Raw genomic sequence first — 21,044 nt, 5'->3', positions numbered from 1 at the left:
TTGAATGGTGGACAACAAGTATACTATACCCTACTTAAGTGTATACAGCTTACCAGATGTATGTGTAATAATGATAATGAATATATATAAAAACTCCAAACAAACACAAACAAAAAAATCTAAACAAAATATGCTGTGCCAGAAACAACAGTAGTCTTCAGGGGCTGAATATATATATTTCTTTTTAAATAATCTTGCCAAAAGGAGTTTCTTCTCTTTTGCTTTCTATGTTTGTACTTGAATAAAATTGAATTCGTGCAACGTGGCAAGACAGCACCAAAATATGCAACCTTTCTGAAGGTAAAATACTGGAAGAAAAATAAATAGTTTGTAAGAAATTCAAACCCTGAGAGAGAGTGTGAAGAGATGCAAGCAGAACTTTGTTTGCTCTGTGTGGCTGTTTTGCTCTTCTGTCAGCCAAGCCCAAGGTGACAAGTTGTTGACTCAAAAGGCTCTGTGGGAATGTTAAATGGTTATCATTATTTAATACTTGTGCTCTATTAAGTGACAGCCTCTACTTTACATCTTTAAAATGCTTTTCAAGCACGCGCTAGTTTCCAGGGCTGGAGGCTGTTCTTTTTTATGGGCAGGCCTCGAGGTCTTACTTAAATCACTGAGCTGGGGAGGAGTTACAAACAGAGTTTCTGCTTTCACTTGGTCGCTTGCTCTTTGTGGCACAGAAACAATCTCAGATAGGTTGGCTTACTCTGGGGGTTGTGGCTGGTGGGCAGAAGTCCCTGTTTTACCGATGACTACTGAGAGCTATTTAGAAACTCTTTCATGAAGCTGTTGGTATACAAAATATACAAATGGCTGCTGAGATCCCCACAGGGCAACTTCTCTGCTGCTTAGGGGAAACTAAAAATGCCTTCATTTCAGGGGGCAGGGCTAAATTATATTTCATTTTTGGTATTACCCCTTAATTAAATGCCATTCTCTAATTCTAGTCTCTTACTGGGAGCTTTACAGTGCAAGCACTGAAAACACCATGCTTTCTGAAAACCTGCATTAGAATGTTTGAAAAATTTACTGTCAATAATGGTGAAGTTTGGGTTTGATTTGAATGTAAATAATAAGTATAACTGAAAATAGGAGGTGAAAATTTATCCCTCTTGAAGTCAAACTGGCCTTTCCCCCCTCCTTTTCAGCATGTTGACTTTAGGGAACTACAGCTCTAGGAAATCTGAGTCATATATTTTAATCTCTTCTGAGGAAACTGATTTCAGGCTCTACTTTTTAGTCTTGGCTTTAATTATTGTATACTCCTTCCTCTTGGATTTAGTCCCTCCTGTGGGTTTTGTGGTGTATTCTGAACAGTTTTTTTTGCTTTGTTTTGCAGCTAACTTTCAAACTGCTGTAATCTGTTCAATGCTATATGATTAATTTAGCTTAGATTATCTCTACCACACAATTCATGTGCTTTATAATGATCATACATTTGTAATGGAAAACTCGATCCAAACAATGAAAGATAAGGACAAGATTTGATCATACAACTAGGGAAAAAGCAGCAACACCCCAAACCTTACCATACTAGACCTTTAATTTCATTTTATTTGTGTGTTTAGTTATTGTTTTTATCATCAGATGGTCTTTCCTTTATTGTTTTTCCAGCATTGCATTACAATAGTTATGCTTTAAATGTAATTTTGAGAAATTGTAATTTTTATAACACCTGTGAAATTGTCTCAGACTCTTTGCAACACTGCTTGGTTTATGCTGAAAGAAGAAAATGTTAGCTCAGTAGAAATCAGCATGAGAATTTAAGACAGTTAAGGTACATTAAAGTCTTTTATACTCATAAATTCAGAATTTTTCACTTAAAGGTCTTGCATTTTTTATGAATTGACACTTAGTGTGTAAAAGTCAAATACATTCAGCACACAATGAAAAATACCTTTGTTAAGAAAGAAATCAGGCTGCTAGAAAATACCCAGAATACTAGGAAAATATCAAATTATGTGACAGTAGTTGCACATTTTTGAAGCATGACCAAACAACATATCATTTGAGGCATTTCCCTACCCTCTTGTTGTTTTTTCCCCCCTGGAACTGAGAGGAAATGGATACTACACACCCACCCATTCACAAAAATCCTGGCAGAAGGCCAGCTTCCCTCTCTCTCTTCATCACTGAGCCAACCTCTGGTCTCTTTTTCCCTTCTCCTTTCTTACTCCTCTTTTCAGTTGCTGCCTGCCAGATTTGTACCTATTTCAGAAAGAAATGAGCTCTATGAGGTCTTCTCATAGAGGTCCCCTAGTATTGCTCATTATCCACACAGATCCTAAAATGTGTGTTTATGCCAGACTCTGGTTTGTTGAGGATCTTTTTTTCTTTTTAGTTTTTACTTTATTTCCTGATTCTCCTTCAGCTTTCTCCCCGTTCTTTTCTGTTTCAAAGTGTCTGTACTGGCATAGGCTGCTGCCAGCAAGTGAGGGAGGGAAAAGGAGTTTAAAAGCCCTTGCATGCATCCGTATGCCAGGTCTTTGCCAATACCTCTTCCCCAGCTGGTTTGGCAGCAAAAGCAATACCTGTTATGGCAGCAGCGGCTGTTGCAGCCACTCCAGATGCTGTGGCTGGAGTGGTGTGGCAGGATTTAAACACACAGTCCCACATTCCAGCGCCTGAGGGTTTGAGTCTGAAGCTGTCAAATGAAAAACAGTGTGTACTGAATTGTCCCCATGGTGATTCTCAGCAGCTTTGGGAATGTGAGTTTTGGATCATGTCCAAGGTCTGACTTTTATCCCTCCTGCCTCCCTTTTTTTCCCCCCTCATTTTCATGATGGGGTTAACACCATATGAAGAGGCACTAGGATATTAAGTAGAGAACATTGGCTGGAAAGCTCTTGCCAGCAGACACCTCTTTTATTTGATGGGCAGGAAACTCCCTGGCCTGTTTTAGCCTTCAGTCTGCTAAGGAGCTGGTAAGGTATGAGCTTCTACAGGAGAGTGAATGTGTCCGTATATGTCAAAGAGCACCTAGCACAGCTGAGCCCCACTCGAGGTGCTGGCTCTTACTGCTGCCCTAGGAGGATAATTGGAACATTACTTTAGAATCCTGCTGGCCACAGCTAGGCTTGTTCCTGCAGGAGTTTAGCATGGAGCCTGTGCATCCATTGCAGTCGGAGTTGTGGCTGGTGCTGGTCTACCAGCATCCCACCAGCTCAGGTACTGATGCTGAGTGTGGTGGGCACTGTGCAGGCTATCCCAACCCTGGGCTCACTGCCTATAGCTGCAATGCCAGGGTTTATATTACCAGAGCTCTGCTCTTGTGGGACCTTCTGAACCAGGCTGGGCAGACACAGTGTAAGCATGGGGGTCAGCGGCTCCAGGCTTCTCGTCCCACTCTACTGTCCCTGCTGTACTGGCAATGGCAGGAGGCTGCTGGGGAGGGAATGGGAGAGGAGTTTGCCAGGACAGAGAAGGGAAGCTGTGGCCTCTTTCTGTGGCTGCAGGGGGTAGTCCTTGAGACAGCCATTTCTGGGCTGAGAGAACATTGTGTGGTTTGTGCATGGGAGACCCAGCTCCCAGTCCTCAGGGCAGCTCTGCTATTCTCTGATGTCTGCACATGCTGGTCACATCTCTTGCACACAGCCAAAGCCTCAGTGGGCTGCTTTATACATGTACCAAATGTCCCTGGTCCTGGAAGACACACTTTCCTTAAAGAACTGACTACACAATGCAGCACTTGACAAGGCTGCTTTGGGTTGGTTAAGTTCCTTCTTCTGCCAGGCCTCTATCAGGCTCTCAAAAAGTCATTACATTCTAAGTCTGCTTTTCTGGGTTTGGGTAAGCGAGGCAAGTAAACTGGGTTCTCAGTCAGACTGACGTCAGTCATATTGAGCATACAGTTGGCCATTGGTGCAAATCAGGTGCTATGCACATCCCCTTAACTTAGCTCTCCTTTCAGCCTGGTCTTCACAGTTTTCCTCACACGCGAGCTCAGTGCCAGAGGAGGAGTTTCCCTCTGCTCCAGGCACACAGCTTTGAGCCAGGGATTTCTCTCTGCTGAGCTCACGTGCACAGGAGAAAAGCCATCTGTCCATGATCCAAGTGCTTCAGTTAAGAATGAACTTAATTGGGGGTTACTTACAGAGGGTTTACTGCACCTCCTGACCCCCACCCCATTCTATGCAGCTCAGGAGAGGAGGGAGTGTGAGGCTCTTGTTTTCTCTCTAAGCCTTTGTCTGAAAAGGAAACTCTCCCTTGATTTTTTTTTTTTCCAGAAAGCAAATTCTATGCCAAACCTGTAATCAGATACAAATAGGAACAAATGCCAGAAGCAAAGACAGCCAAAGGGAGCTTTTCATCTTGCAAACAGCTTTCCCACCTGGCCACAAAGTCCCTGCATGTGCTTGGTCTGATGAGGTAGCCCTCCTTGAGTTGCCCATGAGGGCCTGCCTGGTGCTCAGATGTCAGCTGTCTTCTCTGTTTAGTCCTGGTTGTTGCTGCCTCACTTTGACCTTTCCAAAATCTTTCAGGTGAGAGGGGAGGAAAGGCATGTATGTCTTGTCCTGAAGATTTACATGCCACGTCTGCCTGAAGTGGTCTGCCTGGGTGCTCTAGGAAGTAGCTCCATAGATTCCTGCCACAACAGGCCAGCCTTGTGTGTGAAAGAGAAGGTGGTAGATACTAGCTCTTTTGAAACACCTGCTGTTAGTCTCAGCTTCTACCGTACCTCATCATAGGATCATTCACTACGTCCCAGTTAAAGTTGATTGGTGATTTTCTCTGTTGGTTTCTGCAAAGTTCTACCCATGATGTACTAATGAATCTGCAGGTCTGTGAAAAGTAGCTTTCCACTTCCTACCTACTTTAACCATTTGGGAGAGTTCAACAAGTTTTGGAGATACATTTTGGTAAACTGAAGAAAATGACAAATGTACTTGTTGCTGCTTTATAGCCCTGATTGTGTTTGCGCATGAGAGAGGAACAAACCCCTCCTATGTGCTCTTCATCTGCAGTGAAAGGCAGCTTGTGACACCATTATTGTAAACATCAGTGAAGGGTTGCCATCTCATTTTGACTAATGAGAATATGTCACCAAGATGAATCTATGAGCACAGGCTATTGTTGATCCTGCTTGTTCACATTCCTCTATCAAGAAGGCTGCTGAACTCAAGCGTGATTGAGAGTCTCTCGAGGATGACCCTGGGCTTGGGCATCAAGTGAGAGGTCATTTTTTCCAAAGAGATGTCACCCCAAGTTAAACACTTGGAAAAGACAAGCCATGGTGATCTCTCCTGGAGCTAAAATAGAGACCTGGATTTCTTCAGTGAATGCTTGTTATGTATTTCACTCTTGAAAGTGCATAAATAAGATGCTTATGTGAGTTGTTCTTTTTAGCTCATTTGAGGTTTCTATCGCTGCAGTATGGGTAGATGAAATGAAACTAATTGCAGACTGCTCAAGTAAAGAAAGAACTAGAAATAACACTTGCTGAGAAAGATGGGATGATGCTTTTCCCGTGTTCCTGGGATTCTTCTCTGTGTTTGTGTGTCAGAGGATGTGTGATTTCTTTATCTCTGCACTGACTCCTCCATGCAGCTTGGACGTTTGTGGCAAGAGGTTGTAATGGATTTGGAAGAAAAGCTGTGGTCTGTTGGCTGGTGCCTGAGGTGGTGCTTAGATTAACTCTGGCACCTTGAACCACCAGCCCCAAAAAACCATGCGCTGTTTGGGTAGGCATAAATTTTTTCAACTTGGAGCTGTACATGCTTGAGAACAAAAAACTGCAACAGAGGACTTGCTGGAATGTTGTAAAAAACCTGCAGAAGTGGTCTGTTTTAAGTTGAAAATTGGGGAATGGCATAATAAAAATAAATTGTTTCTCCCCTTTTTGTATTAGAAAAGCCTCAGGCCATAAACTTCTTGAAAGAAATGGATTTTTTTTTCACCCTTCTGAATGGATCAGAGTTGCTTGACAAAAAATCATATTGTTTGTACATAAACCACAAGAGCAGCAGGGTTTGGAGTCCTATTTTTAGTGTCAGTTAGTCAACCAGCTTGGTACGCTGGGAAATTCCCAACTCCTGGCACCTAAATGTTAGTATTATCAGCTCTCCAAGAACTGGTTTAGAAGATATTTTAGTTCCATTAGCTCAGTTTGTGTTATCAGTTGTAATAATAGTAGTAAATTTATTGCTCGTATTATCTTAGCCCCTCAAAGAGCTGGCTATGACTGCTATTTTCTCTAGTTGTTGCGGAAACTTAGGGGGGTTTATTTCCACTTTAAACCTAAATTCAGCCTTTCCACTAAAATTTCCAGAAAGGATCTTTCTACCTCATGTCTTTTGGAAAGCAGTCCTTTAAGACTATAATCCGTGTATATAAGCAGAATGTAGAAAAATTCTCAACTCTTAATAGATAGGACAAAAGTTACTCTGTGTAAGGAAAGCATCTCTGTAGTCAAATAAAAAATCATTGACATGTGATTAGCAATTCTAATAAGGACCAAAACCTCTGCAAGCAACTTTAAAGACAATCACAGTTTAAACCCACAGATTTTAATGCCAATAGATACCATTTGTACTGTCCTGCCATCTCAAATAACTAGGTGTTCAAAATAATAACTTTGTGTATGTGGTCATGCAAAACACATACATACCAACTGCAAGAGCAGGCCTGTACCTACATACCTGCTCACGTATGTTTTTCTTGGGTCTTTTAATTTGCTCACAGGTTGTGACACTTGGGGGGAGTTCTCATTTTCCAGCTTTTCTCTGCAACCATAATAACTGGAAACATACATGTGGGTTTTGGTTTTGGTTTTTGGGGGGTTTTATATCTTCCTTAAATGAAAGCTGAGATTCTTACTTAGTGACATGACTGGAAATACTGGAGCTTTTAAAAAACACTGAAAAGAAAAATAAGACAAGATAAAATCACAAGAGCTAGTTATGCTGACTCTGCTGGAATTAATGATAAAACAGTCTGACTTAGTGGGACTTACTTTTCAGTTATTTTCATTTCAGGGTAAAATTATGTTTTGAGTCACTGCAAGGTTAAAGTTACGGTTGCTGAGATGTCCTAACCTTCTTCATTAGGACTTGATAAGACTTTCTTCCCCTTAATAAAAAATGTATCTATTCCTCTCCTCTTTATATGATAGGTGGAATAACTTCAGCACTCACAGCTTGTGAACCCTCAGCCTACAGTCAGGTGCAGTCTGTCCCTGTCTATGAACTTTCTGAAGGATATTTAGATTTTTAGTTGTTTCTCTTTGCCTGAGAATGGATTTGAGAGCATATGGATAGCTGATAATTTATTTTTTAAGGTTATTCTAAAGTTCTGTGCATACCATGGGTCTGTGCCTTATGACTGATGCAGAGATGCCATCCCCGTAGCTTGCTGTAAGCACTCTGATGATGATGGTAGTGATGGACATGGTGAAAGTGCCCTTACTTGTAATGAGCTGCCTTGTGTCCTTCAAACATGCAAATGACGGTATTTTGATTGAAATTCTTCAGCTGGCAAAAAGCAGTTCTGAGCTGCATTTCTCTCTTGAAAGTGTACTCCCAGCTCAGAGGTGAATGTCCCTAGGAGCCGTGTGGGTGTGTGGAGGTGAGGGCAGGTGACAAGAGACGCCTAACACAGGCTGCTTTCCATTGCCTCTCCATTCTGTGTCCAGTTTTTTTTTATTGCCTTCCCCTTCCGTACTTGTTTCTGGGATATTAAGAGTAAGTTGTGTGCTCCTGAGGCATTTGAATTGCCATGTGTATTTTGTCCAGAAAGAATTAGCTTAATGCTTTATTTGGTGATTTGTTGGCTATGCAGCTTTCTTACTCTTTTGTACAGCTTTCTGATGTGTGCCAGTTTAACCAATCAGTTAAAAAACTATGGAGATGCAATAACCTTTTCATTGCTAAGGGTAAACTTGCTGCCCTTTGTGGAGACAAATACACCAAAGCAGGCACTGCTTTTCCAGTTTAACAGGTTTAGCTGACATTACTGGTTTGCCACAGAGTTTATTATAGTTTCATAACTCACACAAGGCTGGCAGCAACTGTTTGGCTTTTCTTTCTTTGTCTGTATAGCGGTAGTGATAGTCATCAGGGCTCTCAGCCCTGCAGATAATCTCTTCAGGGTTATCATTTACTTACAAACAGTCGTGTGAAGTATTTGTGAAAAGGCTTCTGAAGTGGTATTGCAGGCGGATGCTGCTGGGAGCTGCAGAGCAGGCAGTGTTTACACAGGGGCACAGGATTTCTCTGCCTGGTGTGGTTCTCCTCAAGTGCTCGTATTCTGCGCTCTACACTGTTTGCCTTTTTAATGAAGTGAACTGTTTGTTTGAAATATGTGGTAGAAGGTATTTAAACAGAAACTAAAGTAAACTTTTGGGCTGTTCACATAAGCCATGCATATCTGGTTTGTGAAGTGAAGGAAAACAATTTGGCTGCAGCTTACCTCTGGGAAGGGCAGTTAGGAGCTGTTTAAATAATGAACTGAGCTGCGGCAGATGTTGCTGCAGCCTCTTACAGGCCTTCAGTGATGACTGCTGCTCATGTAGGCATTCCTCAGGATGCTGCCTCGTGGAGAACTCAAAGTTGCTGTCGTTATTTAAAAGGGGGATTTATTCATTAGCTGTGAAAACTTGGGTACATTCATATTTGATTAAAACCATCCCAATTAGACAATGGACTGTTGAGATCCAACATATGCTATTGCCTCTATAACGTCATTAGTAACCCAGAGTCCCCACTTTGAAATAAGATCGTGCCCGAGTGTGCAGACATCTGTTTCTGCCTAGCCAGATGGAGGTCAGCAACATAACTTAAACTGCTAATCCTCATTGTGGAGAGGAGAACAGGAATCTGAGGAAGGTAGAAACAAATGAACTCGGATCCTGCTCCTGGCAAAGCATCAGGTATTGATGGCAATACAATGCCTGGAACATGCTCTGCAGAGCTCTGGTAGTAAGTTTCTGCCTAACTGCAAGCAGAAGTTCAGAGAGCAAAGGAGGGCTGAGTGAAATGATACTCTTTGTGGTTAAGGCATTACAGTTCGTCTCAGAGAACCTCACTGCTGTTCCTGGCTCCGCCACATTTGTGTCTAATGAGAGTGTTAGTCGGCTGCAGCACAACTTTTCTCAACAATGACTGGCAAAACGGAGACCTTGATGATGGGGAATGCTTTTCACCCCCTGCCATAACACAAAACAATTAAAACCGGTCATGTGGGGGTTCAGGAGCAGAGATTTCCAGTTCTGTCCAATAGAGACCATATGTTTCCATCCATCATTTATATTTTTTGGCGGGGAAGAAAGCACCAAGTTGGTTGGGACTACAATGCCACATCCTCTGGCATTGTTTCTCTGCTTATTCTCCTTGGGAGGAAGGGGAGTCACAACACTTCAGACTCCTTGGGCTCAGCATAGAGATTAAAACAAACAAAAAGTCCTTATACTCCCGGAGTGCAATAAATATGCTAGAATTTCAATAGGATCCAAACAAGCGACAATAGTAGCATTAAGAGCTGGCAAATCCTTTGATGTTATTGACCAGAAAACGACTGTTGTGGTCTCTGTCGTGAACATTTAAACTTTTGACCTCCAACCTTTGTGTCAAATGGCTTTTCCATATGGAGGGTTACTATACCTCTCTTAGTACCACTGCATTTAGCAGAGCATCAAACACTTCACTGGTGGGAAACCGATGCTTAATGCATTGGAAAAGCTCCGAGATTGCCAAGGGGATGGGACTGAGGAAAACTGTCTCCTCCTCTTCTGCTGAAGGGTAATGAAGTCGCTAGTTTTCCTAGAGCCTGCTTGCATCTGAACTCTGCACATGGAAGGGAGGATTGCCTTGTGGTGGACAGGGGACAGGCATCTTAAGTTACTTTTTATTACCACCTCTTTTATGCAGTGTAACATGCAAACATACAGCTGAAAGATGGGCTTTTACAGGCTGAGGATGTCTTCATATTTATGCCACAGAGCTGAAATCTTGCAGCTCTGACACTGCCCTGCATGAAGTGCTGGCTAAGTGTCAGGGAAAAGGGTTTGCAGCCATCTTGGCCTTGGGGAACATGCCAGGAGTGCGCGGAGTATGAGGGGCCATACTGGCCCGCCTGGTATCCTTTCCAAGCAATAACCAAAAGCAAATGCCCAGGGGTTAATGTAAGAACATGGCAGGTGACTCTCCTTTCCTGTTGCTCCTCTGCCAATTACACAAAATTTGCAGTCGAGGAATTTATTTGTTGTTTCAACTCTTTTGGACTCTTATTACACTTCTTTCTGTGACTTTCCCCTGGAGGCCATTTAAATTTCCTGTGTCCATAGCCTCCTTTGTCACTTGGCTGTGTGGCAGGGAATGGTGGTCTGTGCACCTCATCCTCATTTGGCCACCTTTCCCCTCTTCTGGCTCCTTTTGTCTCCTTATAGCACCCCTGGCTTCTTCTCTAGGATGTAGAGAGGAATGAAAAACAGCCTCCTCTTTTGTGCCTCCCTACCCACTTAAATGTGCAGAAAAACAGTCCTTTCACACTTCTCTCATATTTCTGGGTTTGTGCTCCACCTAATGCTACATTTTCTCTCGTCTTGTCCCTTAATCACCAAGCTGAAGAACACGGCTGTGCACAGGCAGCTGATGTAACTTTTTCCCTGGTCTGCCTGCACTGGAGGCTGAAGAAAGCTACACTGTTGTACTCATCTATGGTAGTGGCAGAAGGCTCAGTCAGAGACTGAGGCTCTGTTTTGCTAAGCACTGTAAACAGGTGATGTAAAGATGGAAACTGCCCTGAAGAGTTTGCTTTTGTGCTGTTGCTATGCAGGAAAATCTTTGCTAATGCTATGGGCCGCTTTGCCCACTACCACATTTGTATGGTTCCGCCTGTTCAGGTCTCTGTTCTTCAGTTTTTCCTTTTCTCTCATTAGCAGGAAAGTTTTTTCTCATTGGTGAGGCTGGACCTACCCCACACAGTCTGTGACACTTGAGTCCTAGCTGTGAGGCTGATGTGAGTAGGACACAGTGCGGGAGGAAGATCTCAGGAGATGCCGCAGCTGGTTCTGCATTCAGGAGCCCTCTGCAGACATGTGCCCCTGCTCTGCACCTCTGGTGTGGACACATTACTCTGCTAACCTGGGGCTGTCCTCACAGGGCATAAGGACCCCGAGTGTTAATTAGGCTGAGGTTGTCTACTCTTAATTTTTGATTTGTATTTTGAAATAAGCATGTTTAGACATAACATGCGCTTTATCCCATTTTTCAGCAGTGGTGCTCACTTTAAGTGGTTGATGTAAAGGGTTGGCCACTTTGGGTAAGCAGCACTTAGTTCCCAAAGTAAGAAAAGTGTAGGCCAGATCCTGCCATTATATCTGCAGAGAACAAGAGAGAGGGTGAAGGTGAAAATGTTGATAAGGCTTTATGAGGAACTTCCATTTTCTCCCATAGAGAGCCCTTTGGTGGGGAAGAGAAATTGGGGAATACTAAAAAAAATCCTAAAAATCCAAAAAAGCGTAGTTATCTCTAAAGCCGATGCTCTCATCCTATGTGTGAGTAGTAGGAAATAAAGAAGTTGTCTGTAAAGAAAAATGACCTTAATAAAAGATCATGATCAAAAGCCAAGAGAGATTAGTAAAGAACAAGCAGTTATAGGCAATCAAGCCACTCTTTTTAAGGAGTTAAAGAAATAATGGCTAGTGGGAAAAATACTGTCATTCTAGCTCTTGTTGGGACTTTTCACTAAAGAGTGTCTCAGGCAGGATATCTCCATATTAACAGTGACCAGGCTGAGGCCCAGGGAAGTGACACAATTTAACTATGGCCCTTTTTGTTAACAATATTTTCCTCAAACTTGGCTTGTAAAAAGTAACTAAGATTGATTGGAATATCGACAATATGTCATTCTCAAAAATAGGCTGAATGAGCACTTAGGATAAATGTCAATAGGGCGAATTAAAGGAACGCACTGTACTTTCCATCTTCAGTAATGGTGTGAAACAAAAAGTAACCAGCATAAAAATGAAATATAGGGGAGAAGCTTTCTGAGCAGATGAGGGAGGATGATAGAACATGGAGGAAGAAAACACCGTAAAGTCAAATATTTAGAAATGTCAGGAAGTAATAACCAAGAGCTGATATGTGTTGTCTTTATTTGATTTGAACAGTGCCCATTTCACCATCAGTCCCTTAGAAATGCTATGGTAGGTCACTGCCCTGTGATGAAGGTACTGTCTTGTAGTGGGAAAATGGAACATAATGGTATTTGAGACTGTGTATAAGAAACACATACCCCTGCTGGAAAGATAAGTTTGCAGAAATATGTTTTTTGTGTTATAAATTTCTAAGGCTGCCTCCTCCTAAACTATGTCATGTCAGCCTACATGACAGCCTGATGCCCAAGAGTGCAGGGGTGACAACCCTATATCTCGCACAAGCTGGAAGAGACCCAGAGAGCAAAAACAAGTGATCGTGATTAATTTAGGATATAGACATAGAGATGAAAGGATGCAATAAATGCATATTACCAAGTGGTCTGACAGCACATGCAATATCTGCTCATCTACAAGAGCTTAAAGAGTGTAAACACCACAGAAGGAGAGTAATTGCTAAGGATGATACAGAGAGAAGCTAAATAATTATGAATATTTGGATGAAATTTTAAAAAATCAAGTTGAACAGCAGGGAAAAAGAAATCTCTGAGTGTTCATCTGATTGTGCATCCCATAGAATCTGAACTGTTTTAATATCTAAATATAGACATAATTGATCTAATTACACATTTTCCTCTCTAATTCCTATCATACCATAAAATACTCATCAAAGCTGCTAAGTATAACCTATTTCCAAGTCTTTCACCCTGTGATCCAGACCTTCAGCTGCTGGAAATCTGTTTAGCTACAGTGATTTTCACCATGCTATACTAATACCCAACTGTTTGAGGTTTGGCCTTTCAAATAGCTTTTAAACTTGATTCTGGTGCACAGAAGAGCGCACAAGTCTCGAAAGTGTTGTTTAAACAAACCATGTTTGCAGACTGACTCACGCTGTTGCTTTATGAACTTCTAAGAATGTCACCAAAGCTTGTTGAATTACCCAACTTGTCTTTATTTGTTCCCACGTCAAATCAGTAGCAATACATGGATATTTCTAGATTTTCTTCCCCGGTTTCTAGCTTTCTGTTGCCTCTCCTTAGCCACATTTACCTTTGCATCTTACAGATATTTGTCATTGCTGAGTAAATATGTGCAGCTGATATCAGGGCATTCATATGTGTTCCTTGAGCTGTGTTGAGCCATAGGGAATGTTGTTCCCTGATGCACCTCATTCCCACTGTTCAGGAAGCCCATGTTAAACCTCTGCTTAAAAGTTCTTTAGAGCTGAGAGCCTCACTGTGAGATTTCTTCTTTAGTTCTCTTCAGTGTGGATCAAGATTTATTTTTTTTGTAATCTTTTCATTTCCTCAGTTTCCACTTTGTAGCTCACCTTCAACCACTGGAATTTGCTGTGTGTTACAGAAATGGGTATGAACCTGGTAGATAGGTACAAAAATATTTGTGTATATATTGTGGTTATGCATCCAGTTACTTGCTGCACGCAGAGGAGGAAATGTTGAGGATTTGATCCTTCATACACATGTTTAATCAATGGTGGGAAGCATTCCAGAGCATCTAGGTAAAACTACTTGTATGGGGTTCTTGAGAGTTAAACATGGATGCTCATTTTGGTTCTTATAATTCTCAGGGCTGGATTTATAAGTGGTGGAGGCTGCACTGATGCATGGTAGCATGAGAAGTTGGGGGAGGAACAGCAAAACAGCAAGTGTGTTGCAAGGCAGAAGCTGAATTATTTTTTAGCTCCAGAGTCCTTTGGAGGTAGGGGAGGGAGGGATTTCTTTTGTCAGCTTTCTAGCAGAGGACATTTTTTCATTTTCTTACAGAGACCACATTATTAAGTTTGTTAAGAATTGCTGCATGTGATCCAGAGGTTGTGAAAAGGATGAGCTGTGCTGTACCGGGAACCAGCTGCATTAGATGAAACAGTTATACCTCCACGTAACAGGATGATGAGGCTAAGATGTCTCATCATCATCCTCTTTTCCTGAAAGCATGGGCCAGTGTACAGATGCTGTCTATATGCACTTGTACTCCTGTTCATGAAGGTTTTCTAAGGTTGCTTATGGGATGAAGCAGCCAGTGGTTTTTGGCTAGAAGGCAGGATATTCCTGATGCATTTCTACCAATCCACTGTTTGTTCTTGGGCAAATTGCGCTGATGGCGTGCTTTGGCTTTCCTGCTCAGAAAATGTATGTCCCAGGAGGGTTGTGGGGCAGCAGTGCTGTGCCCACCCCACTCCCCAGGCAAGTTCATAACAGCATGATCAGGGCAGCACAGGGAGTCCTATCATCACTTACCAGTGCATCCATCCCAGTGGAAACAGTCATTTGTAAATCACTGGGCTATGATGAATCACAAAGAATTGGAGACTTTTCTGTCCAAGGTGTTCTGTACATGCAATATATTTATTACCCTACAAGTCTGTCTCTTACCACATTTTTTTGGGTTGGGTTTTATTTTTTTTTTCCAGATGGGCAAATGGCAGGGAGCACTGGAGTCAGTTGAATGGAGTTGAGGAAGTTTAGTTAATATTCCTGAAAGCAGTCCTGCTGCTCAGACAGAGTTGCAGTGACTGGGAGGAATAATAAAGTGTTTAAACTGAAATCAATCCAGCAGTTATTTAGCCAATACCTGCAACAAATTTGGCATATTAAAACACCTCTCAGTGCCAGCTGGTGAAATAATTTCCAACCACTTTTATTCCAGCATAACGATAACTGCTCTTCCTTCAAGTGTTTGGCATGCTGGTTGTTGCGGAATTACTAAAAACAATAAACCATGTTCCCACAAGGTGTTTAAGTTTACAAACTGAAAAGTGTTAAAATGGATGGCAGGAATCTAAGATGTTCTGAAGTCTTAATTTTTGTTTTTGCAAAGGTAGAACTTATTTTTCAGCCATAACAAGAGGCGCAGAGCTGGAGCTCAGTGCTCAGTTTGTGAGGTTTGGCCTGGAACCCCCGTGGTTTATTTTTAAGATCTGTGAGCACACAAAGAGAAGATAGGGAGGGGAAGTCTGATCATCATTAATACACACAGACACATGAAAGGGATGTGATCTGATGGAAAATTGTATTTTCTCTCAATATGTTAAATCTACTGTATGTTATCACAATTAACATTTTGTGTTACTGAAATGAAGAGGACTTGCCCATTGAAAGTTATTTTTCCTCAATCTCCTTCTGTCCATTTCTTGGCTTTATACACTTATTTGTCTGTTTTCCCCCAGTTTTGCCATGACTACTTCTTTTTCCTGTTTAAAATCCCCTTCTCTGTGAAGTCAGATAGTGAGTTAGTCATGTCCATATCAACAGGACTGGAAGTCACATTGGAAGCGTGTGCGTGCATGCGCACTCAGACACACGGAAAAGCCTCCTGAGATAACTGGCTGTAGCACAGCAGTGGATCAGCCTGAAAATAAGCAGTGCTTCAGATGGGAAACAGCCACACTTAAGCAGCAACCCCAGTCACCATAGGGAGACTCTTCAAAGTGCACAAAGTTAAGTGCGTGCATTAACGTGTGGCTGTGGCTCAGTCATTTTTTCTTCCTGATTAAAGCCTCTGTATAAGCATACATAGAAAACATAAATCACCCCTTTTTGAAAGAGAACTAAAAAAAACCCCAGAGACAACATGTGCTCTTATTGAGCTCTAATGCAAACTGTAATTAAACAGAAATCCAAAATAAGATCTTTGCTTGGCAACTATGAACCTAATTCTTGCCATAAAACCTGGCAATACCATTAAGTTCAGATCAGTTGAAGCAAAAGTACGTGAAGAAACAGTGGTGCCCTTAGGGATTCTGCAAAGCTGAATATTAGAAAATTCTCATCTGGTGATCAGCTTGTAAACCAAAGGAAGTGTAGAAATTTTCTGGCAAACTCTTCAAAACTGTTCTGCATATTGAAAAGACATTAACAGAGAGGCTATATTTTACTTGATACTGTATCTGTTACATCTGGTATGAAAGCTTGGTACTGCCAAGTTCGGCATCAAGATTGTGATGGATTTAAGTGGGAAGGAGATTTCACCTCAGGTGAGGTTATATCTAAGACAGAATTTTGCACCTGGCTCAGCTCTGACATGTAATTTGGGGAGCTGATCGTCCTGAGGACAAATGTGCTGAAACATAACAAGGGCTTCCTGTGTTGGTCTTGAGTCCTGTTTTCTTGGCCCTGACCTCACAACACAGGTGCAGATATATCGGGGCCATACTGGGCACATTCAAGCCAATGCAGGAGTTTTGTACAGTAGCACATGTTTTCTTGATGTGCTGAAAAATGCAGCCTGTCATTTCAGCAGCGTCTCCCTCAAGGGTTTGGCAGGAATCACAAGGTGCTTGAGCAAGTCAGCTAGCTGAGGGCACAGTGTTTTACTAACATTATCACCACAGCTGAACTTTCCAAATGTAGTGATCCGCTAAGTAAGTAAGGCTTATTTGAGAGACTACAGAGTGTACAGAAAAGTTATGATGAACTTTAGTGAACTTTGTAGCAGCCTAACCCCTCTCCCATTGTCTCAAGTTGTTGCACAGCACCTTTGAGCCAGCTGGCATTGTCCTCCTTCCCGCCAAGTCTCACTGTGAATTGCTGCTGCCAGCTACATCTCATCAGATTTCAGTTCAAGTTTGCTGTTCAGCAGCAAGGACCATATACACCTGTCCTTCACCTTAATGCTGCAGCAGAGACTTAGGTTGTCAATTTTCAGTGAACAAGTTCTCTTTCAGAGAACAAATGTCTTCTTTTTTACAGTATGGGAATGATTGTAATTTGAGAGAGATGATCCTATTCACTGCTTTAAGGAAGCAAGAATGGTTCTTGAAGCAGAAATAAAAAGGCACGTTTTACACAACAAAAAGTCAGCATAAATTGATGTATTTTCCAGAAAATCTCACAGTGATAAACTGATGAGTCTGTAGCACTTCAGGCAGTTGTGTCTCCCATTTTGTTTTAAGGAGTCCCTGCTAGCTATGCAAGAGACAGGAGAGCATCTGAAGGAAGCTTGCAGTGGTAGGCAGCAGAGAATTCAGAAGGAGGCAACAGCTAGCAAATTCACTAATGCACAAGGAACGTGTTCAAGTGTATTTCCAGTGCCTTAGCATGTCCTTACAAGTTCTTGAAAATAATGGAATTTAAGCACAGAATCAGGTACTTCTAATGAATTGGAGCTGAGGGCTGCAAATACACAGGCAGCATCTGCTTACGTACTGTACACTTACGTCAGGGAGTCTCTGCAAGGATATAATTGGTCCAGGAATTCACAGTTGCATTTGGCTGTTTGTAAGAAAACTGCTTGGCATACACTGTGGTAGTTTGCATCTTAGCCAGAATTTTTATGAAGATAATAAATAATTTCCCTAACAGAAGAGGAAGTCAGATTTTGTTGATTTATTTTGGTGACGGTAACAGTTTTTGCTAAGGGTAAGAGTTTTGTTCCTCGTAGTTTAAATGAGAAACATAAAAGCATAGTCAGAGCAGGTCCTGTCTTTTATACTGAGCTTTCTAGATAGGTAGAGCATCTCACACAAATGACCAGGAGTCAGATTGGTTCAGATTCAGTTCTAGCCTGAGTAGTCTCATTCTTTACTCACCTACAGCATAAATAATTGTGGCAGAAGCGCCTTTAATATTCTGATGGTGCCTTTAATGAAATAGTTACTGGATGGGAGATGAAAAAGCAATGTGAAACTGGCTACGGCCTCAGTTACTGCTTTCTAAACTCCTTATTATGTATTTCCATATAAATACATGTCAACCGATTACATTTTTATGCAGTTTCAAGTAAGTTCCAAGTGAAGCCCTGGACGATGGGTGCTTTGGCAGCTCTGTGTTTGATCTAAGAGTCTTTCCATATAAATATTCAATGCTTTTCAAAGTGGAGGGGTTTTGGGCCCCCAAGCATGTAGAATGTACAAGCTACTTTTGTGCTGGGGGCTGACCCAAACACAGGAGAATTTGAATTTCATCCGTAAAATTGACTCCACCAGTTCTGTAGTTCGGTACATTATTCTCCCTGTCTCCGATTTAGCATGTTAGTCTGCTGACAGTAGAGTACACAGCACTTAGCAGGTGGTTTGTGGAACCATCAGTCAGGAAATTGTATGATAAATAGGAGGTAGCCAGGTTTAGTGGCACTTCATTCTGCTTCAGCAGTTTTAGCCTGAGTTGGAAAAGTCATCATGTGGTTTTTCTTAAGGGTTGCAACAGGAGATGGCTACAATGTAGTAACTTACTACACATACACTTGAATTATGATGTTCACCAGCTGCATTGCTCATGTGTAAATAATAAACTGTGAGATGGATAATTATGTTGGGTTTGATATGCAGCTCTACTCCTGCTGATGGAGACAGGTCCCTCTGCCATGATGGAGTACGGCTGTTTCCCAGATGGAAACTACAAACAAGAAGCAACCAAGATATACAAAAGAGCTTAATGTGAGAGGACTCAGAAAGATGTTCTTCGAGATTTATAGCCCATGTGTAAATACAACTTGTTGGTGCTCTGCACAGGCCCCACAAAGGAGAATACCCTTTTTGGATTGTTTAATACTGAGTTTCCATTTCCCAGATAGGGGAAGGTAGATTTTACATTCAGTAGGGTTCAAATGGTGTTTCACTACTAATTACTGGAACTGATTTTAATGGGTATGTGCTCAGGCTGGGTGAGGATGGGACAGTGGAAGCTTGGCACCCTGAGTGGGATTGCTTGTTTTGGCCAGGTGAACTACATCCTGTCTGACGTGTGTGGATAACAAAGTCTTTGTGGATTTACCTGTGCTTCCCAGATTCACTCTCTTGAGACATGTAGGGCAGAGAAGGATTTGCTTGTGCATCTGTGAGGTTGCAAGTGAATTCCTTTTTGCTGAAAAAATGGTGCTAGATTTGTGTAGTAAAATACCAGACATCTGCTTTTAAACCTCCTCCCTTAGGCTTACACTGTTGTAGTCAAATACCAGCAAAGCAGGGAGATGTGCTAAAACATACTTCTCATGCTCCTTTTCACCTTCACCTTGGCGTATGTTGAGGAATGTGTTTCAGGAGGTGGCAGCAAGCAACTGCCCCATAGACAATGACAGTGTATTCCTAGTCATCTGTGACCCGGTTTTTACTCCCACTGAAGCCCATGAGCGCTTGCCATGGGGAATAAAGCTTGTAATAGGTTGCATGCCAAGGTCCAGTTGGTACAGCAGAACCACAATCAAAGCTACCATGAGTTTGACCTCCCTGCTTACATCATAAGCCACAATTGTTTTTCATTTACGGTGCCTAAGCCCTGAGTCAGTAAATGGCAGAAATGTGCTGTGGTGTTTCACAAAATCAAGCCATGAAACGGGACAGGCTTTGTCAGGTGTTTCCAGATTTTCTTGAAATACTGGGAATATTTCCTCAGAAATTACATGATTACCCTTCATCCCCTGTGTTTACTCCCTCAGGGCAATGAGGTTTGTTCCTGTAGTTGTTCTCTAACTTCAAAACATAATAGTAAACCAACTCAGCTTTTTACAAACACCATAAGGAAAAATTATTTATTTTAACCATCTCTAGCTGGCACCAGGGAACTGCTTTCACAAATAATATAATCTAAGAGGAGGTTTACATTTTCCTGAATAGGAAGGGCAGGACATATAAAGAAAACATACCTGCAAGAGTCAGTGGACAAAATTGAAATAGGCTCGGTTTTACTGCCAGGGCATAATTAAGGTTTTCTTTCTTTATAGAAGCATTTTAGTAAATCCATGACATGACCTAATGTCTGTACTTCTCAGCTTTTGGTGTTGGATAAACACATGACTTCATCCAAAGTGGTAATTGGGTAATAATTGTGCAGGATCAGTTTGTTTCATGCTGCTAGAGATGCTTAGCATCTCACTTGAATTTTGAGCATTTGGGAGGCAGCAGTGAGCAGCATCTTGAGGCACACAAATTGCACCGGTGTGCTGCTGAGGAGAGCTCTGGTCTGTGTGCATTGTGCCCTCCGAAGCTGGGAAGCAATCCAGCTGCAGAAGCACTGGGTAGGGCGGGCATGTGCTTGGCCCTTCAGGGCACAGCCCATGGGGGCGTCAGAGGCACATTCCCCCTTTTGTAAGCCTCATCTCTGAGGCTCTCTGGAAACAGTGGGGAACAGGAGTCCTGACAGCTGCAAAATCCCCCATCCTGTGAAAGCTTTCAGGAGATAGAGCAGGGGGGCTTACTGCAGCCATGAGTCCCTGGGTCTCGAGCCATAGGGACAAAGAAAGCATCCTTCCTTTTAAGAGCCATGCATGAAATGAGTCTCCCTGTCCTTGTGCACATTCCTACAAGTTTGGCCACTGGTGTGGTGCAGTTAAACATCTCCAATATGGCCTTTCCCAGTTGCATTTCCCTTTTAACATTGTTGTCTGATTTACTCCAGTTTTACTTATATTTCTCAGCATGTCACTTCAGTTTGGCTTTCTGTTGTATGAACATCTGTTGTTGTGTGTACATCTCTGAGGATATACTTTTTTTATTGTATTGTATTCTCTGCTTAGGCTTTTCGTCCCGGGATGATTTTTTTCTTGTTTTAATAAAAAATAAATCAGGAATGCTTATGAAAGCCTTGATGGTCCTTTTGATCTGACACTTCACATATGGGCACATAATTATTTATTAAAGACTTTCTTTACATCCCTTTCCATTTAAGCTATAAAAAGAGAATATTAAAATTAGTAAATACATATTCATGCAAACACTGTGGGCCAAGATCTTCTCTCCAACAGACCTGACTGACAGCATCAGGGAAGGAGATTGTGACCCACAAGTCGTTGTACTGTTAACACGTGCTTTTCAATATCTGTTCTCTCTTTATGAATGTTGTTTTTAAAGAGTCATTGGAGATTCTCAGGTCTGGAAACATCGCTTTTTTTTTTCCAGATCCGCCTCACCTCTTTCCAGCATTCCACCCTCCTGTGCCAATTGATGCAAGACATCATGAGGGACGCTACCATTATGAACCATCTCCCATTCCTCCTC

General features: G+C 42.0%; 1 protein-coding gene across 4 annotated transcripts in view; it reads left to right on the top strand.

Moving 5' to 3' along the window:
- GLI3 (GLI family zinc finger 3) overlaps positions 1-21,044 on the top strand; it is a 215,260-nt gene that overhangs the window by 98,347 nt on the left and 95,869 nt on the right. For all 4 annotated transcript variants that reach the window (XM_017822702.1, XM_017822712.1, XM_017822727.1 and 1 more), the window contains one exon: positions 20,946-21,043. In XM_017822702.1, the coding sequence (XP_017678191.1) occupies positions 20,946-21,043 (98 nt within the window). The remainder of the gene's footprint in view (positions 1-20,945; position 21,044) is intronic.

Source organism: Lepidothrix coronata, unplaced genomic scaffold, assembly GCF_001604755.1.
Source record: "Lepidothrix coronata isolate B3197 unplaced genomic scaffold, Lepidothrix_coronata-1.0 Scaffold3, whole genome shotgun sequence".
In the NCBI taxonomy this organism is placed as follows: Eukaryota; Metazoa; Chordata; class Aves; order Passeriformes; family Pipridae; genus Lepidothrix; species Lepidothrix coronata.
Note: the sequence above shows the minus strand (reverse complement) of the source record. Positions and strands in the feature narration are given on the sequence as shown.